Below are 14,748 nucleotides of genomic sequence, written 5' to 3'. Positions count from 1 at the left end.
TTGTGGTACATATATTCAGTGGAATATTACTCAACCATAAAAAAGAATGAAATAGTGCCATTTGCAGCAACATGGGTGGACCAAGAGATTGTCATACTAAGTGAAGTAAGTCAGACAGAGAAAGACAAATATCATATGATATCACTTATATTTGGAATCTAATTTTAAAAAATGATACAAATGAACTTATTTACAAAACAGAAACAGTCTTACGGATATCGGAAAAAAACAAAAAACTTAATGGCTACCAAAGGGGAAACGTGGTGAGGGTGAGGGATAAATCAGGAGCTTGGGAATAACATATACACAATACTATATATGAGATAGATAACCAACAAGGACCTACTGTATAGCACAGGAAACTCTACTCAATATTCTGTGATAACCCATATAAGAATCTGAAAAAATGAATATATGTATATGTATAACTGAATCACTTTGCTGTACACCTGAAACTAACACAGTATTGTAAATCAACTCTACTCCAATAAAAAAAATTTTTTTGTTTTTGGCTACACCACGTGGCTTGTGGAATCTTAGTTCCCCAACCAGGGATCAAACCCAAGCCCTCAGCAGTGAGAGCGTGGACCCCTAACCACTGGACTTCCAGGGCAATCCCAACTATACTCCAATAAAATTTTTTAAAAAAATGAACCATTTCAGCAAGTCCTGAAATAAAGGAAAATTAATTTCATTTCGCAAAAAAAAAAAAACCGTGGGAGCTTAATTTAGATCTGGGCATTAGGGCATAAGGGTTATGCATGTACGTCATGGGTTCAAATCCCAGCTTAGCCACTTAGTAACGGCACGACCCGGGGCAGGTCAGTTAACCTCTCTGAGCTTCATTTTCCTCCTCTGTAAAAGGGGGATGTCAGGATTCATGGAGGATAGAGTGGGTTGCCATAGCTACTTAATTTTTCTTTTGAACCTTGTAGAGCGTAGAATTGTATCCCCTAAAAACATACATTTAAATCCTAACCCGCGTTAGCTGGGAACGGGACCTTGTTTGGAAAGAGGGTCTTTGCAGATGTAATTAGTTAAGATGAGGTCATACTGGAGTGGGGTGGCCCCAAACCCAGCGACTGGTGTCCTTGTAAGAAAAGGGACGTTTGGATACAGGCATACACACGCACACAGACACCATGTGAAGACACAGGCAGAGCTTAGGGTGACGCTTCTGCCAACCAAGGATGCCAAGGATGGTCAGCAAGTCCAGAAGCTGGAAGAGGTGGGAAGGATCGTCGCCTGGAGCCTTCAGAGGGAGCAGGGCCCTGCCTGCCAAAGCCTTGATTTTGGACTTCCCGTCTCCGTCTCCAGAATGTGAGAGAAGAAATTTCTGTTGTTTTAAGCCACCCAGTTTGTGGTTATCTGTGACAGCGGTGCCAGGAAAGGAACACAAACCTCTTTCCACCAGGTGGCAGAAAGCAAACCTCAATCAATTCTGAGTAATTTGATAAATTCACTTTTCCTGGGGCCAGGCTAAGTTCAAGGAGATTCACGTGGTGGCTGAGTGGGGACAGCTGGGGGCACTGGGCCCTTGGGCAGCTCCCAGCCCGGCCAGTGTCTCTGGAGGGTCCCTGTCCTGCTGCTTCTTGGTCATTCGTCTGTTGCCTGGACACGAGGGCTGTTTACCTACAGGCTTCTGCAGCTTCCCCCTCATTCCTGTCACTTGGCTATGGTCTGTGGCCCACGAGGCCCACTGGGAGGTTCTGGGGATGGGGGAGAGAATTTGGGGGGTTGAAACCTGTCACTACCTCCCAGCTGTCACCTCCCTGAGGTCACTCCACAGGACCCTCTCCACCCTGGGCTCTCTCTTGAGCCCTCTGCCTGGTCTACACCCAACCCAGGTGACCCTGTGGCCTCTAGGCATCCAGGTCTGAGGTCTCTGGGGGTGAGCCCAGGGAATTCCAAAGCTTTGGAAATGCAAACTGTTTTCCTCTCAAACTTTCATCCAGACCTTGGATTTCCAAAGTAAACCACAGCGACTTGAGAGCCAAGAAGGAAATCTTTGCTTCCTTCTCTCCTAGCTGCTGTGTCATCCATCCCCTTCCTGAGGGCTCAGGGAGGATGCTTCTCTGCCCGCCAGGCTGGAGCAAGCGGGGGACAGTTAAAGGAAGAAGCAGGGGTGAGCCCACACCAGCCAAAGGGCCAGTTATCACCCCAGCCCCAGGTGCGGGGGGCTTTCCACGAGTGAGGATGAAATGGCTGCTATAAAACGGCTCCCATTTCTACAAGGACCTAGGAATTTCTTTTTTTTAAGAACCTCAGATCTATGAAACTAATACAACATTGTATATCAATTATACTCCAATATAAAATAAAAATTAAAAGAAAAAAAAGAGACTCTCAGATCTGCACTGACCAGCAGAACTTTCTAAGGTGATGGGAATGTTCTAGATCTGCAGTGCGGACAGTCAGGTGTGGATACTAAACAATTGAAATTCATTTGGTCAGTGGCCCCCAGGAACTGAGGTTTAAATTTTATTTAATTGTAATTCATTTTAATTTAAATAACCACAGGTACCCAGTGGATACAGTAGAAGACAAGATAGCCTCGGATAAACTGGTATGTCCAGCTGACTGTCTACAAACAGGGAGAGGGGCAATTAGCAGTCTGGACCATAAATAAAATACACTTCCATTAAGGGCCAGTGGAGGGATTGTGGGTGAAAACCTTTATTTGTGGCTCGTACATGGCAGCCCTCACTTTGTCCTCCATAGACAAGCCACAAAACCCAATTTGTGTGTTTACATCATAACCTCTGGGGGCTACGCATCCAAAGATCTGAACCCTCAGTCACCCGTTTCCTTCCATCCTCCCCCCATGGCAAAGCACAGACTTGGGTGGGGGGAAAGAGAGAGTGCTCTGGTTGTGTGGATCCCGAGCCAGCATACCCACCCAAGTGCCTGTGACCAGGTGCCAGCAAGTGGGAGAATCCCGTCAGCATTCGGTGAATTTTGAACACAGCAGGGTATAGGGCCATGGAGATTACGAGATTAGCTCCAACAGAAGCCAGATTTGGAGAAAAATAAGAAAGGGGGGGTGGAGGCCTCCCTGAGGTGCTAACCTCTGTACCAGAGCCTAAGGTGAGGGATCCAGCCAGTGGCAGTCAGGGGACAGACTCTCCCTGGCCCAGGAAGGAACAGCCAGTGCCAATGTTCTGGGGTTGACCTCTCACCCCCAGACTCTGATCTGACCACTTGCCATCTCAAGCAGGCATTTCACACCAAAATAGGACTCCTGAATCCCTCCACATACACCCCACCACTTATCTCTGAGGTACCCTAAGCCTAGAGTAGGCACTACGCTTCCCTCCTTGGCCTTGAACCTGGAAAAACTGTACCAGCCTCAAGGCCTTTGCAGTTCCAGCTTTTTATTCTCAGATTTCTCAGAGTCTCAGTCCCCGGGCTTGAAGGGCAGCTGGGAAAATTCGCTGATAAGATGCACAGCCCCGGGCTTGGCTCCTAGGAAGCCTGGATAAAAGGGAGCCATTGAGTTTTCCCCAAGAAAGGGGACTGAAGCTTCGTTTGCATTGCACGTTATTTAATATTGAGGAAAAGGTTCTTAGTCCAGATCTAAGGATTGGAGTGAGAGTGCAGAAGACTCTCCCCATCCCCACCCCCAGCCCCGAGCCACTCCTGGGCAAGACGAAAAATTGACAGGGCTTCTCACCAAACAAGGCAAATACACACCGCCCAGTCCCTCCTCAAGTTGCACCCTCTGACTCCAAGCCCCTTGCCCTTCTAAATATCCTCATCCCTGCCTGGATCCCAACCTGCCTGCAACTCTGCACGCTGCCCTTCCCCGCAGCGGGACCGCAAGGGTTAAGCGGCGGCGCCCCGCGCGCTGATTGACAGCCCGGCCAGAGGCTGGGGAGAGCCGACCAATCACCGACGGCGACCGTGGCCCACGTGGGCAAGCGGCCTCGCGATTGGTCGGCACTACCAGCGGCCGCCCGCGGAGCCCAAGCCCACGTGCAGCTGCTGCTCATTCACTGACCAGCTTCGCTTTGCAGGTGGCGGCGGGGCGGGGCCGGGGCGGGGCGGGGCGGGGCCCGATGGGTCAATTGGCCCCCGGGGATGGGGGGACGTGCTTCCTGTCAGCCTGAACTTGGCTGATCCCGCGGCTTCCTCCTCGTTCCTCCTGGGCCACCATCCTAAGGGAGGCGGGTAGGCCTGCCAATCTCCCGGAGGGCGCCATGGTCCCTGGGCTGGGGAGGAGCCTAGAGGGGAGCTGAGGGGCAGAAGCGAAGTAAAGAAGGGGCTTGGTGCCGCAGGAATGATTGGGGGTAGAGAGATGTCTCTTTCCTCCTGTCTGAGAAATTTCTCCGAATTCACCTGGCCAACTCTTACTCATCCTTCAAAACCCCTTTCCAAATGATGTTCTCCCATGCTTTAGGAAATTGTCTCAAAACTAAGGTTGAGCTTTGATATCTTTCTCTGGGGTACCTCCAGCCCTGACTGCTCCTGTCAGGGAGTATGTTTGGCACCGTACGGCGCCCCCCACCTCATAGGGTGAGGCCCCAGGGGGTCCCCACCACTAATCAGCACAGCTGGAAGCACCAGAGTGATGAATGAAAGAACAGAGGATGTAGGGAAGGCAGTGGGGTGCTGGCAGTCAGGGAGGGGTTTGGGGGCCCGGGACTGAGTCCTGGAGGAGAGAAGACCAAGGTGGGTGGTGCTGGAGGCCGAGGGCGGGATGGGGCTAGTTCTGTCCTCTGCTACTGCCCAGCCTTCTGCGCTCAGGATCTAACATCCCCTCTTTACTTTTACAGTCCCTGGCTAAAGTCCTTGTGACTCCAGCCTGAAGATTGACTTCCTGGGGCCATCTCAGCCCCCACGGGCACCCTCAAAGGATGGTGAGGCATTATTCCCTGGGGGAGGAGGCAAGAGGCTCAAATCTTGTTCTCCTGCTCCTGAGGGACGGACGTGGGCCGGCTGGCCAGGCCTTCAGCTGGGGACAGTAACCCATCAGACTTTAAGGCCTTTCTCTTTAAACTTATTATTACCCAGGTGATAAAACATAGGGCTACATCACCTACTCAGTTACTATTTTATAAGCAAAAGTCCCTCTCTGCGCCTCCCCACCCGCCATTACTTCCCAGGGAAAACCATTTCTATCAGTTTAGGCCAGGGGCAGGCAAGCTTCTGTAAAGGGCCAGAGAGTAAATATTTTCATCTTTAGGCCAAAAATCAAGATGGAAGATACCCTGTGGGTACTTAAGTAATAAGAGAGAAAGCAAACTACCCTCAGGCCTCAGGAGGCCCCACCTCACCCTCTTTGGGGCTGATGACCTGACGGCAGGGATACGGGGAGGCTGTGGGTTTTCTTCATCCCTCCTTCGACCTCTCCAGGCTCATCCTGAGGCCGGCTACTATCAGAACGCCCTGGATCAGCTCAAGCAGCACTTCCCCAGGTGAGGGCGATTCTCGGGGGCTGGAGGCCCCGCTGGGGCCCTAAGTCCCACCGAGGGAAAGAATCCCATCCTTGTCTCCATGGCCCAAAAGACAGGACCAGTGCTGGTGGGGGGCGGGGAGGGGGGGAGGAGCCATACTGAAGGCTGAAGCAAAAGGAAAGGAAAGCCAGTAATACCGATCCTGGCTTTCATTTAAATTTTTGATTTTGTTGTTGTTCAGTGTGAATTTGCTTGCATTCAATTACGTTTTTTTAAAAATACCGCATTAAAATCATATTCGTCTTGGCGCCTTCTTCAATGTGGCACCTGGAAGGGACTAGCTCACTTGCCAGAACTGCCCTGATGGGAGGCTGGGGGCAGGGCTCATTCTGGGGAAGGGTCTTGAGGCCTCCTCTTGCAGCGGGTTTGTCTTCCCTGGCAGGTTCCCCACTCACTTGACGACACAGATGGACAGCGCTTACTACTTGGTGAGCCCCGGCCCGGGAAGCCCCGCCCTCTCCGGGAAGCCCCGCCCCTACTCTCCCCACCACCACCACCACCACCACCACCAGGTAGCCCCTCAGGAGCCTCCTGGAAAGGCTGTTGAGTTTGGCCTCAGGATCCGGGTTTGGGGGCACCCTCTCCTCTACTTACTTTGCTTATTTTAGGCAAGTGAGTTAACCCAGTGAGTAACAACTTCATGTGAGTTTTTCTTAATTAATAAAAACCTTGCTGTGAAAACAAGTAATTCTGTATTTAAATTAAGGAGAAGTTTCTTCAGCCCACGGTTGATGAGTTAGGGGTACAGCACGTGATGGGAGTCCCTGCCCTTCAGGAATGTATATTCTAGTGTGTGCTGTCTTCTGGAACTTTCCACAAAGATAAGAATGTTCTCTATCAACAGAGTCCAATATGGTACCCGCCAGCCACATGTGGCTACTGAGCTCCTGTAAGGAGCTGAATTTTAATTGACTGAAAGTTAAAGAGCCACGTGTGACTAGTGGCTACCCCATAGGACCCGGCAGCTCTAAGGGAAGGAGAGAGGCAAATAAGCAAATAGAGAAACAAGATTCACAAAATGTAAGTGCTTAAAAGAAAATAGAAGGTGAAGCGGTGAAAGTGAGTCAAGATTTTGAGCTAAGGTAGTCAGGAAGGGCTTCTTGAACATGAGACACAGTGACACCATGTCTCACTGTGTCTCACGTTCACAGTGAGACATGGAAGATAAGGAGTTCCTGCCACCCTAGAGAGAACAGGGAAGGCTGTTTCAGGCAGAGGGCACAGCCCGTGCAAAGGCCCTGGGGCAGGATCGGGCCTGATGTATTGGAGGAACAGCCAGGAGGCCTGTGTGTCTGGAGCAGAGTGAGCGAGGGGGAGAGAGGGAGGAGGGGAGGGCAGGGAGGGAGCAAGGGCAGGTTGTGCCCCTCTTTGACCTCCACTTCATACCTAGAATGAAAACCAGGGGTCTCCCTAATTACTTCCTACTCTGAGTATGGTAGGCAGTAGCCCATTTGATGAGAGCAGGGACCAGAGAGGTAGCATGACTTGCCCAGGGTCATACAGCTGGGGAGAAACATGCACAGCATTCAGTTCTGCACTCTTGTCCACTTCCATTGACCACCTCCCAGTGTGACCGCTGTCGTTCCTTTGCAGTTCCAGGAGATCCGGCAGGGGCTCCAGGAACATCACAAGCAGGTGAATGGGCCTTGTGGGCCGCGGAGGTGGACTTGAGCTTTTCCCCCTGAGGGAGGTGGGAGCCCTGGAGGGCTGGGGAAGAGGGGGCGGGGCCCAAAGTGGAATCCCCCGGGTATCAGTGGATCCCCCGCGTCTCAGGAGTGCATCTCTGGTCCTGAGCCTCTTCCCTCCTGTCCTGCTCGCTGGTCCCCGTGTGCCTGGAGGAGGCCAGGGGCCTGTCAGCACATCGCAGGTTAGTTGCCTGTGCTAGGAAGGGGCTTTTATGTGCCAGGCATGGCCGGATGTGGTCTCCATGTGTCTGAGGTTCCCAAGGGCCTGGCTCACACTCGGGGGTGGGGGGAGGGACAGGCCTGCACTGGGGGCCCAGCTCCCAGCACGGGGAACCTTGCCCAGGCTGAGCATGGCGTCCACCCCGCCTGTCCTCCTGCCACCTGGCCCCCTTCTCCTGGGTGCTGGCAGGACTTTCTGCCTGTGCCAGATGTGACTGGCAGAGGGCCAGGGCTGTGTCTGCGACTTAGTGGGGCCTGGGGTGGGTAGCTCAGGGAACAGGGAAAGACAGATCCAGAGGCGGGGGTGGGGTGGGGCAGGAAGCAACCAGAACACGGTTATTCATTCAACAGATATTTATCCATCACCTCCTTGCCAAGTGCAGTTGTAGGCGCCAGGGAAATAGCAAAGGAGAACACGGACAAACCGCTGCCCTTGGGGTGAGAGGAGCTTGGTAAACAGAAGTGTCAGATAGTGAGGGCTGGGCAAGGCGGGGGTGGAATTGAGCAGCCCCAAGGCCACGTGGGGGGAACCAAGGTGGGAATGGGTTACAATTCAGGGTGGTCAGGGAAGGCTGGCTGAGAAGGTGACATTTGGGCAAACTCTTGAAGGAGATCAGAGAGGGAGTGTAGATGTCTGGAAGGAGTAGACCAGGCAGCGGGCACAGCCTGTGCAAAGGCCCTGGGGCAGGACCAGGCCTGGTTCATTGGAGGAACAGCGAGGAGGCCCGTGTGTCTGGAGCAGAGTGAGCGAGGGGGAGAGAGGGAGGAGGGGAGGGCGGGGAGGGGTCCTGGCAGGTTGTGCAGGGCCTTGTGGGCCGCAGGGAGGACTCTGGCTTTTACCCCCAGGGAGGTGGGACTCTGGAGGGCTGTGGGCAGAGGAGGGGCGGGTCCTGACTCAGGTGCTCACTTGCGCCCTCTGGTGGCTGCTTTGGGGAGGATGGATATTTGGGGGCCAGGATGGGAGTTGGGGTCCAGTTGGACCATCCAGGTGCGGGAGGTGATAGTCACCGAGCCAGTTTGGTGGTGAGAAGCAGTCAGAGTGTGGATGTGTCAGGAAACTGACAGCATGTGCTGAGTATCAAGACATAAGGGGAGGAATTCCTTGGTGGTGCAGTGGTTAGGACTCCGTACTTCCACTGCAGGGGACACAGGTTCGATGATCCCTGGTCGGGGCAGTTCTGCATGCCATGGGGTGCTGCCAAAAAAAATAAATAAGAGATAAGGGGATGAGGAGGACCCAGGAGGGTCGCCCCTAAGCACCCTCCTCCCCCAACAGAAGGCCCCAGGTGGTGATCCCTAGCTGACTTGTGGTTTCACAGGGACCGCCTCCCCCTCCCCTGTTTCCTGTTCCTCGTCTCCCAGCCTCCTTGCTGTGTATTTAAAATCCTGAGCAGCAGCAGCGGCAACGCCCCCGGCTCCGCAGCCCGCCTGCACACAGCTCTCCCCAGGGAGGACCCGCATGCAGGCAGGGGGCAGCAGCACTTTTCATGCTGAGTGCATTAAAGTGCCAGTAAATTGCGCATTAACGAGCCAGGGAGGATTGGGGAAGGCTCCCCTGGGCCTCGTGCTGCTGGGAGGCCCAGCTGGGGAATCCATCGCCTGCTACCCTAGGAGGCAGCCACCTGGAGCGCCCAGAGCTCAGGGAGGGGGTCCTCCATTCCAGCCTCTCCCTCCACCATCCTGCTCGCCCCCCACCCCAACCAGCGAGGGGCAGGGGGTGGGACCAGGCTGCCAGTGGAGGCAGGGAAACACTGCTGGGCCCCAGGTGTCCTGACTTTAGGAAATTGACTTTGATGCTCTGAGCCTCAGTTTTCTCATCTGCAGAATGGAAACGCCAGTGGTGCCCGTTCAACAGAACTGACAGCCACAGGCCTTATGCCACGTTCCTTAGCAATTATTTCTTCCTGTGAATCACAATATTTCCCCAGGATTTTGGAATTCGCTCTGGGCCAGACAGCTTCTTGGCATCCACCGTGGAGGTGCATGTGCATTCGGAAGGCCCACGGCACTGCCTCCAAAGCCAAAGGCCCAAGACTAAATCCGTGTCACCCTCTGCAGTAGCCACGGGACACATGTGGCTATTTACACTTTAATTGGCAATCAGGTGGCACCGTCCACGTTTCAAGTATTCAACCTTAGCTGGCAGGTCTAGAACATTCCTCATATCACTGTATTTAGTCCATCTGGACTAAATATAGCTGCACATTCCCGTAGAGCCCCTTATCGGGCCGAGAAGGTGGGTCTCCTCGCAGCGAATTCCTGGCAGTACTGGCAGGTCGTGTCTTGCGTGGTCTGTGTCCTCAGCTGGCTGCCAGGCACATTCTAGGTTCGTGCCTCGCCATATCCTCTGGCAGCCCCCAGCCCCACGTGGCTATCGAACCCTTGAAATGTGGCCCGTGGGACAGGAGGGATCGCATTTTTAATTAAACTTAACTTTATATTTAAATAGTGACCTGCAGCCAGTAGCCGCTGTGCAGGGAGGTTCAGTCTTGAGGAAGGAGAGGTTAAACACAGATCTGGTACCCGGGCCAGATAAATGCTCTTGAGAAAAGCAGTAGGACGTGTCATAGGAGGGAGCCTGTCCTAAAGGAACAGATGGGCAGCCTGCTGGGAGGGAGAAAAAGAAAATTTAGGGTGCCTTCCATGACCACAGAGACTGTTCACTTAAATCTGGAATCGGTAGCAGCCACGTGGCTTGATTTTAAATATAAAATAAGTGACCCTCCCACCAGGGCCCCTAACTTCCCCATCGCCAGCCCTGCTCCCCAGGAGGTAACCATTGGTTTCTTAGGATCTTTGCAATGTTTCAGCAGCTTCAAATGTCATCCCCATGAGGGGGACATGTGTACACACGGCTTTGCTTCTTGAAGCCATTTTAAGCAAGGGGGTGGCATTCAGGCTTTTGTTTCCAAACACCCCAAGAAAAGCAGCTGGGATGCGAACCCAGAGCTGACTTAACTTGCGACCACGTTATACTGGTGACGGGTCATTAGGGCTCAATTTTGTCACCCGCCGCCAAGGGTGGCCTCTGGGTACCGAGAGCTTGCTTTTTGCTAGGTGATCATGAATCCACCCAAAAACGTTCAAGGGAGGTGGTGTAGCCTCACTTTGTGAACAGGGAAACTGGCTTGTAAGAAGAAGGTATTCGCACCCAGGGCTGTCCTTTAATGAAGCTTTAGCCGGGATGACGTTCCCCTTCCAGGTAGAAAACTTCCTACAGATAGTGGAGACCTGCAGCCAATCCCTGGGCTTCCAGCTGGGGGAGGTAGGTTCCTGGGTCCTTGAGTAGGGTGGAGATAGGCTTGGGGCAAAGGGTGCATCCTCATGCCCCTCACGACCCTGTGCTTATAGCACCAGGGAAACCAAGAGTTCCCCAGTGAGCAGCCCAACCGGGACCCCCAGCGCCCAGAGGCCAAGACCCCACAGCCCTCCAGTCTCCAGGGGCCAGACTTCGAAGACACCATGGCCACGAGGTCATCCGACTGGCTCCAGCAGACCCCCGGAGTGGACACAGTCCACCAGCTAGACACGTGGCCATCCTGGGACTCGGAGCCCCGGTTTTGGCAGGATGTTCTGACAGAGCAGCTCTGGCAGATTTTTACTGGGACCCAGGAGCGCCCAAGACGCAGGAGTGAGTCTCCCTGAGGGTGAGGGGAAGTGGGGAATCAGGCCGCCTGGAGGGACAGCACCGGTTGAACTGGCTTCTCCCCCTCATCCCCTTCTGTTGTCATAGCGACAGAGCAGGCGCCAGGCCAAGTAAGTAACTGGAATCCTTGGTACCTGGAAGGGTGGGCTTTGCCCTGGCTGGGCCCCCTGGCTTTGACCTCTAGATGCCTGTGGGATTGGCATGACTACCCCACCCTCAGCCCTTGGATACCCTCAGAGGACCTGAGCCTGTCTGCAGCTCTGCCTGGATGGGAGGATGGGACTTCAGGCAGTTGGAGCATCCTGTCCACACTGCCTGGGCCCGCCTGCCATGTTCCAGTTCTCAGACCAACCCTGGTCAGGTCCTTTGGTCTGAACTGATCTCCCCAATTCCCACGGGCAGGAAAGCCAGGAGCCAGCAGCACGATACTTGGGAGTGAAACTGCTCCCCAAGGACACTTTGGGTAATCCTGGTGGGAGGAGGGCAGTCCGCCCTGGGGGAGGGGAGCCACACCTGCCACTGATCCACTCTTGTCTCTGCCCAGTTCTCAGCCCACCTACGCCCTCCCCCAGCTCCTCTGAGGGCTCCCAAAAGGGAAGCACAGGACTGGGCACTGTAGGAGAGGGGGTGTTCTCCCACATGGCCCAGGTGAGATCCCCGCACCCCACACAAAGGCTGGGGGGGCTGGGGCGGGAGGAGAATGTGGCTCAGCTGTGACCTCATCCACCCGCAGGAGCTTCCTGTAAAAACCTATCAATTTCTGAAGCCCATGTAAGTATGTCCCAACCTTGTGGTCTGAGGCTAAGGGAGCCCAGATGTGGGGGTGAGAAGGCTTCCTGGAGGAAGGGACATAATGGTTAGGACCTTGAAGGATGAGTAGGAGTTTGCTGGGATAGGGCAAAACATGTCAGGCAGAAGGGAGCAGTGTTTGGTCATGGGAGAAGGAGAATACTTGGAGGGGTGTGGGTAGAACCTGGGGGGATATAGAGTGCCGTGGAGAAATGAGGCCTGAGAGAACCCAAAATCTGACAAAGAACGAAGCCCCTCTGGGGCTTGATAGGTGCCCTGCTCTGGGCAGAGAGGCTCACAGGCGGGCTGGTGACCCTGAGGCCTCCTCTCCCAAGATGCTGGGACCCTGAGGACTTTGAAAACACGTGGAATAGGCCTGATGCTTTGCCCTGGCAGTCCAAGAAGCTGGCCGTGCCACACAGAGTGGAGAAGATACGGAGGCTAGAACATGGGGAGCCCGTGCTGGCCACAGCGGTCAGCAGCTTCACGCGGCACGCCTTCACCTGTGGCAGGGGCGGCGTCAAGGTGTGGAGCTTGGTCGGCCAGGTGGTGGAGGCCAGGTTTCCGGAGAGCTACCTGCGTGTACAGGTGAGGGTAGGGCTGGCTCTGGGGCGGAGCTTGTGGGAGCAGGGAGAGCCCCCCACCCTGCAGGGGAGGAAGCTCACCCCAGGCTCTGCCCACCCCAGACCCAGGGGGCCTACCTGCGCACCTGCTTGCTGTTCTCAAACAGCACGGCCCTGCTGACGGGCGGCCACAACCTGACCAGCGTGAGCCTGTGGGACCTGACGGCACCTTCCCTGTACGTGAGAGCAGAGCTGCCCTGTGCGGGCCTCACCTGCCAGGCCCTGGCCGCCAGCCCTGAGGACAACCTGGCCTTTGCCGGTTTCACCGATGGCAGCATCAGGATCTGGGACCTGCGGAACCAGAGCGTGGTCAGGTGTGGCCCAGGGGTGGGCGGGGCCACCCTTAGGGCCGCTTCCCACCTGGATCCCTGAGTAGGGACCCAGCAGTCTCAAGGCCAAAGCCCCTTTCCCTAAAGAACTCTTGCATTTGAGAGTTGAAGACCCAGGTTCAAACCATGGCTGGGTCCTTGAAGCCCAGTTGTGGTACTTCTTGCCTGCCTCAGTTTCCCCATCTGTCACCCGGGTGTGATTGGAGGGGGGGTGTCCTCGGGGGCCCAAAGCTTAGAGTTTCAGCCCTGACCTCCCTTCCAATGCCTCTCCTGGCCAGGGACCTGCCGGGTCACCTGAACGGTGCCAAGAGCATCGCTGTCAAAGACCAGCACATCTGGACAGGGGGTCTGGACGCCTGCCTGTGGTGCTGGGACCTGAGGACCACTGGGGAGCCCCAGGAATACCAGTTCGAGTCTCAGGTGTGCAGCTGGGATGGGGCCTGCTTGGCCAGGTAGCAGCTGGGCTGTGGACTGAAGGAGGTGGAGGCTGGCGGGAAGGGCAGGGGTTAGTGGTACCTCAAGTCTCAGTGATGCTCTGAAGAGAGGGGTCCTTAGCTACATCCTCCCCAGTTGCCCAGATAACATTGGATGCTTTCGTACTCTGTGTCAGGGGTTCCTATTCTCATTGAGTCTCTGTGATAATCCCACAAAGTAGAGAGGACCACACCCATTTTGCAGATGAGCCAGCCAAGGCCGGATATGTGAAGTTGCTTTCTGGGGGTTTCACAACCAGGAAGTGGGCAGGCAGTCAGCCCCCCGGGATGGGTCCCTGTGCTCCTGCCACCTCTCGGGCCCCGCTGGGACCTGGACAATGTTTCCATTCTGCCTTCTCCCCAGATAATGAGCCTGTCCCCCAGCCCCTGGGAGGACTGGGTGCTGGTGGGCACAGCCAACGGCCAGCAGTGGCTGCAGCCCAGCCTTGGGGGCCAGAAGCACATGGTGGGGTGTAAGGACGGCACCATCCTCGGTCTCAAGTTCTCCCCGCTGGGTGAGTGGCCAGGATCGCGGCGGGGAGTCTGCCGTGGTCCCCAGCCTCCCACGGGGCCCTGCCTCACTAAGACTGACTCCACCCAGCCCTTTCTGACCCTTCCTGACCCCCGCAAGCCCTTCATCAGCAGGAACCGCCCTGAGTGATGCTCTCCGCAGGGGTGTGAGGGAGAGGGGGAGCTCCCTGTTTCCCAGATCCCCAGGGGTCCAGCCCTCAGCTGCCAGCTTTCCCTATGACCGGGCCCCCCTCTGCCTTCTCCCAGGCCAGTGGTGGGTGAGCGTGGGGACGGACAACCTGGTCAGCGTCTTCAGCATGCCCATGGGGACCACAGTGGTCCAGGTACGGGGGTGGGGCAGGTGGGCGGCGTTCATTGGGCTGAGCCCGGGGTTCCAAATGCAGAGACCCCCCCCCACCCAGGGACCACGTTTGAATCTATGGGCAGATGTTAAGGGCAAGGATGGGTGAACCCCGTCGCTCTGTTCCCCGACTCTTCCAGGTACCCGAGACATCCTCCATCATGTGCTGCGACGTGTCCCCCAGCAACCACCTGATCGTCACGGGATCCAGGGACCACGCCTCAGTGTACCAGATCACATACTGAGGGCTCGCCAGGGCGGGTGGGGTGAGCACAACTGGACCTATGATCACGTGTAATAAAGCATTTGGAAAAAGCACGGATGCAGTGCTGCATCCTGTCCCCTGGTCGTCTTGTGGAGATTGGGAAGGACTTTTCCAGCCTGGGTCTCTGAGCCTTTTGAGTCCACATTCCCTGAGAATCGGATCAGAGCCACTGACCCTTGCCGTCGGGGGAACTGGACGTAGAGCCCTTCTTTTTTTTTTTTCCTTTGTTTTTGACCACGCCACGCAGCATGTGGGATCTTAGTTCCCCAACCTGGGATGGAACCCGGGCCACGGCAGTGAAAGCATGAAGTCCTAACCACTGGACCGCCAGGGAGTTGCCTGGAGCCCTTCTTTCTGCTCCACTGAGCTCATCTGATGTCATGGAGAGATGT

General features: G+C 55.2%; 1 protein-coding gene across 1 annotated transcript; it reads left to right on the top strand.

Annotated features, from left to right (window-relative positions):
* Window positions 1-5,198: 5,198 nt before the first annotated feature.
* Window positions 5,199-14,336, top strand: TLE6 (TLE family member 6, subcortical maternal complex member; the record flags this gene model as incomplete). The annotated part of the gene is made up of 15 exons (XM_082836415.1): window positions 5,199-5,216; window positions 5,356-5,417; window positions 5,839-5,884; window positions 7,050-7,091; window positions 10,712-10,991; window positions 11,094-11,116; window positions 11,409-11,469; window positions 11,551-11,654; window positions 11,740-11,777; window positions 12,131-12,383; window positions 12,482-12,732; window positions 13,026-13,167; window positions 13,585-13,735; window positions 13,998-14,074; window positions 14,232-14,336. 15 exons carry the CDS (start codon window positions 5,199-5,201, stop codon window positions 14,334-14,336), a joined length of 1,653 nt encoding a protein of 550 aa, XP_082692541.1.
* Between the last annotated feature and the right edge of the window lie 412 nt (window positions 14,337-14,748).

The sequence above is a fragment of the Leucopleurus acutus genome (genome assembly GCF_964270905.1).
Source record: "Leucopleurus acutus genome assembly, chromosome: 3".
In the NCBI taxonomy this organism is placed as follows: Eukaryota; Metazoa; Chordata; class Mammalia; order Artiodactyla; family Delphinidae; genus Leucopleurus; species Leucopleurus acutus.
The sequence above is the reverse complement of the archived record's forward strand: the minus strand, read 5'-3'. Positions and strand labels throughout refer to the sequence as shown.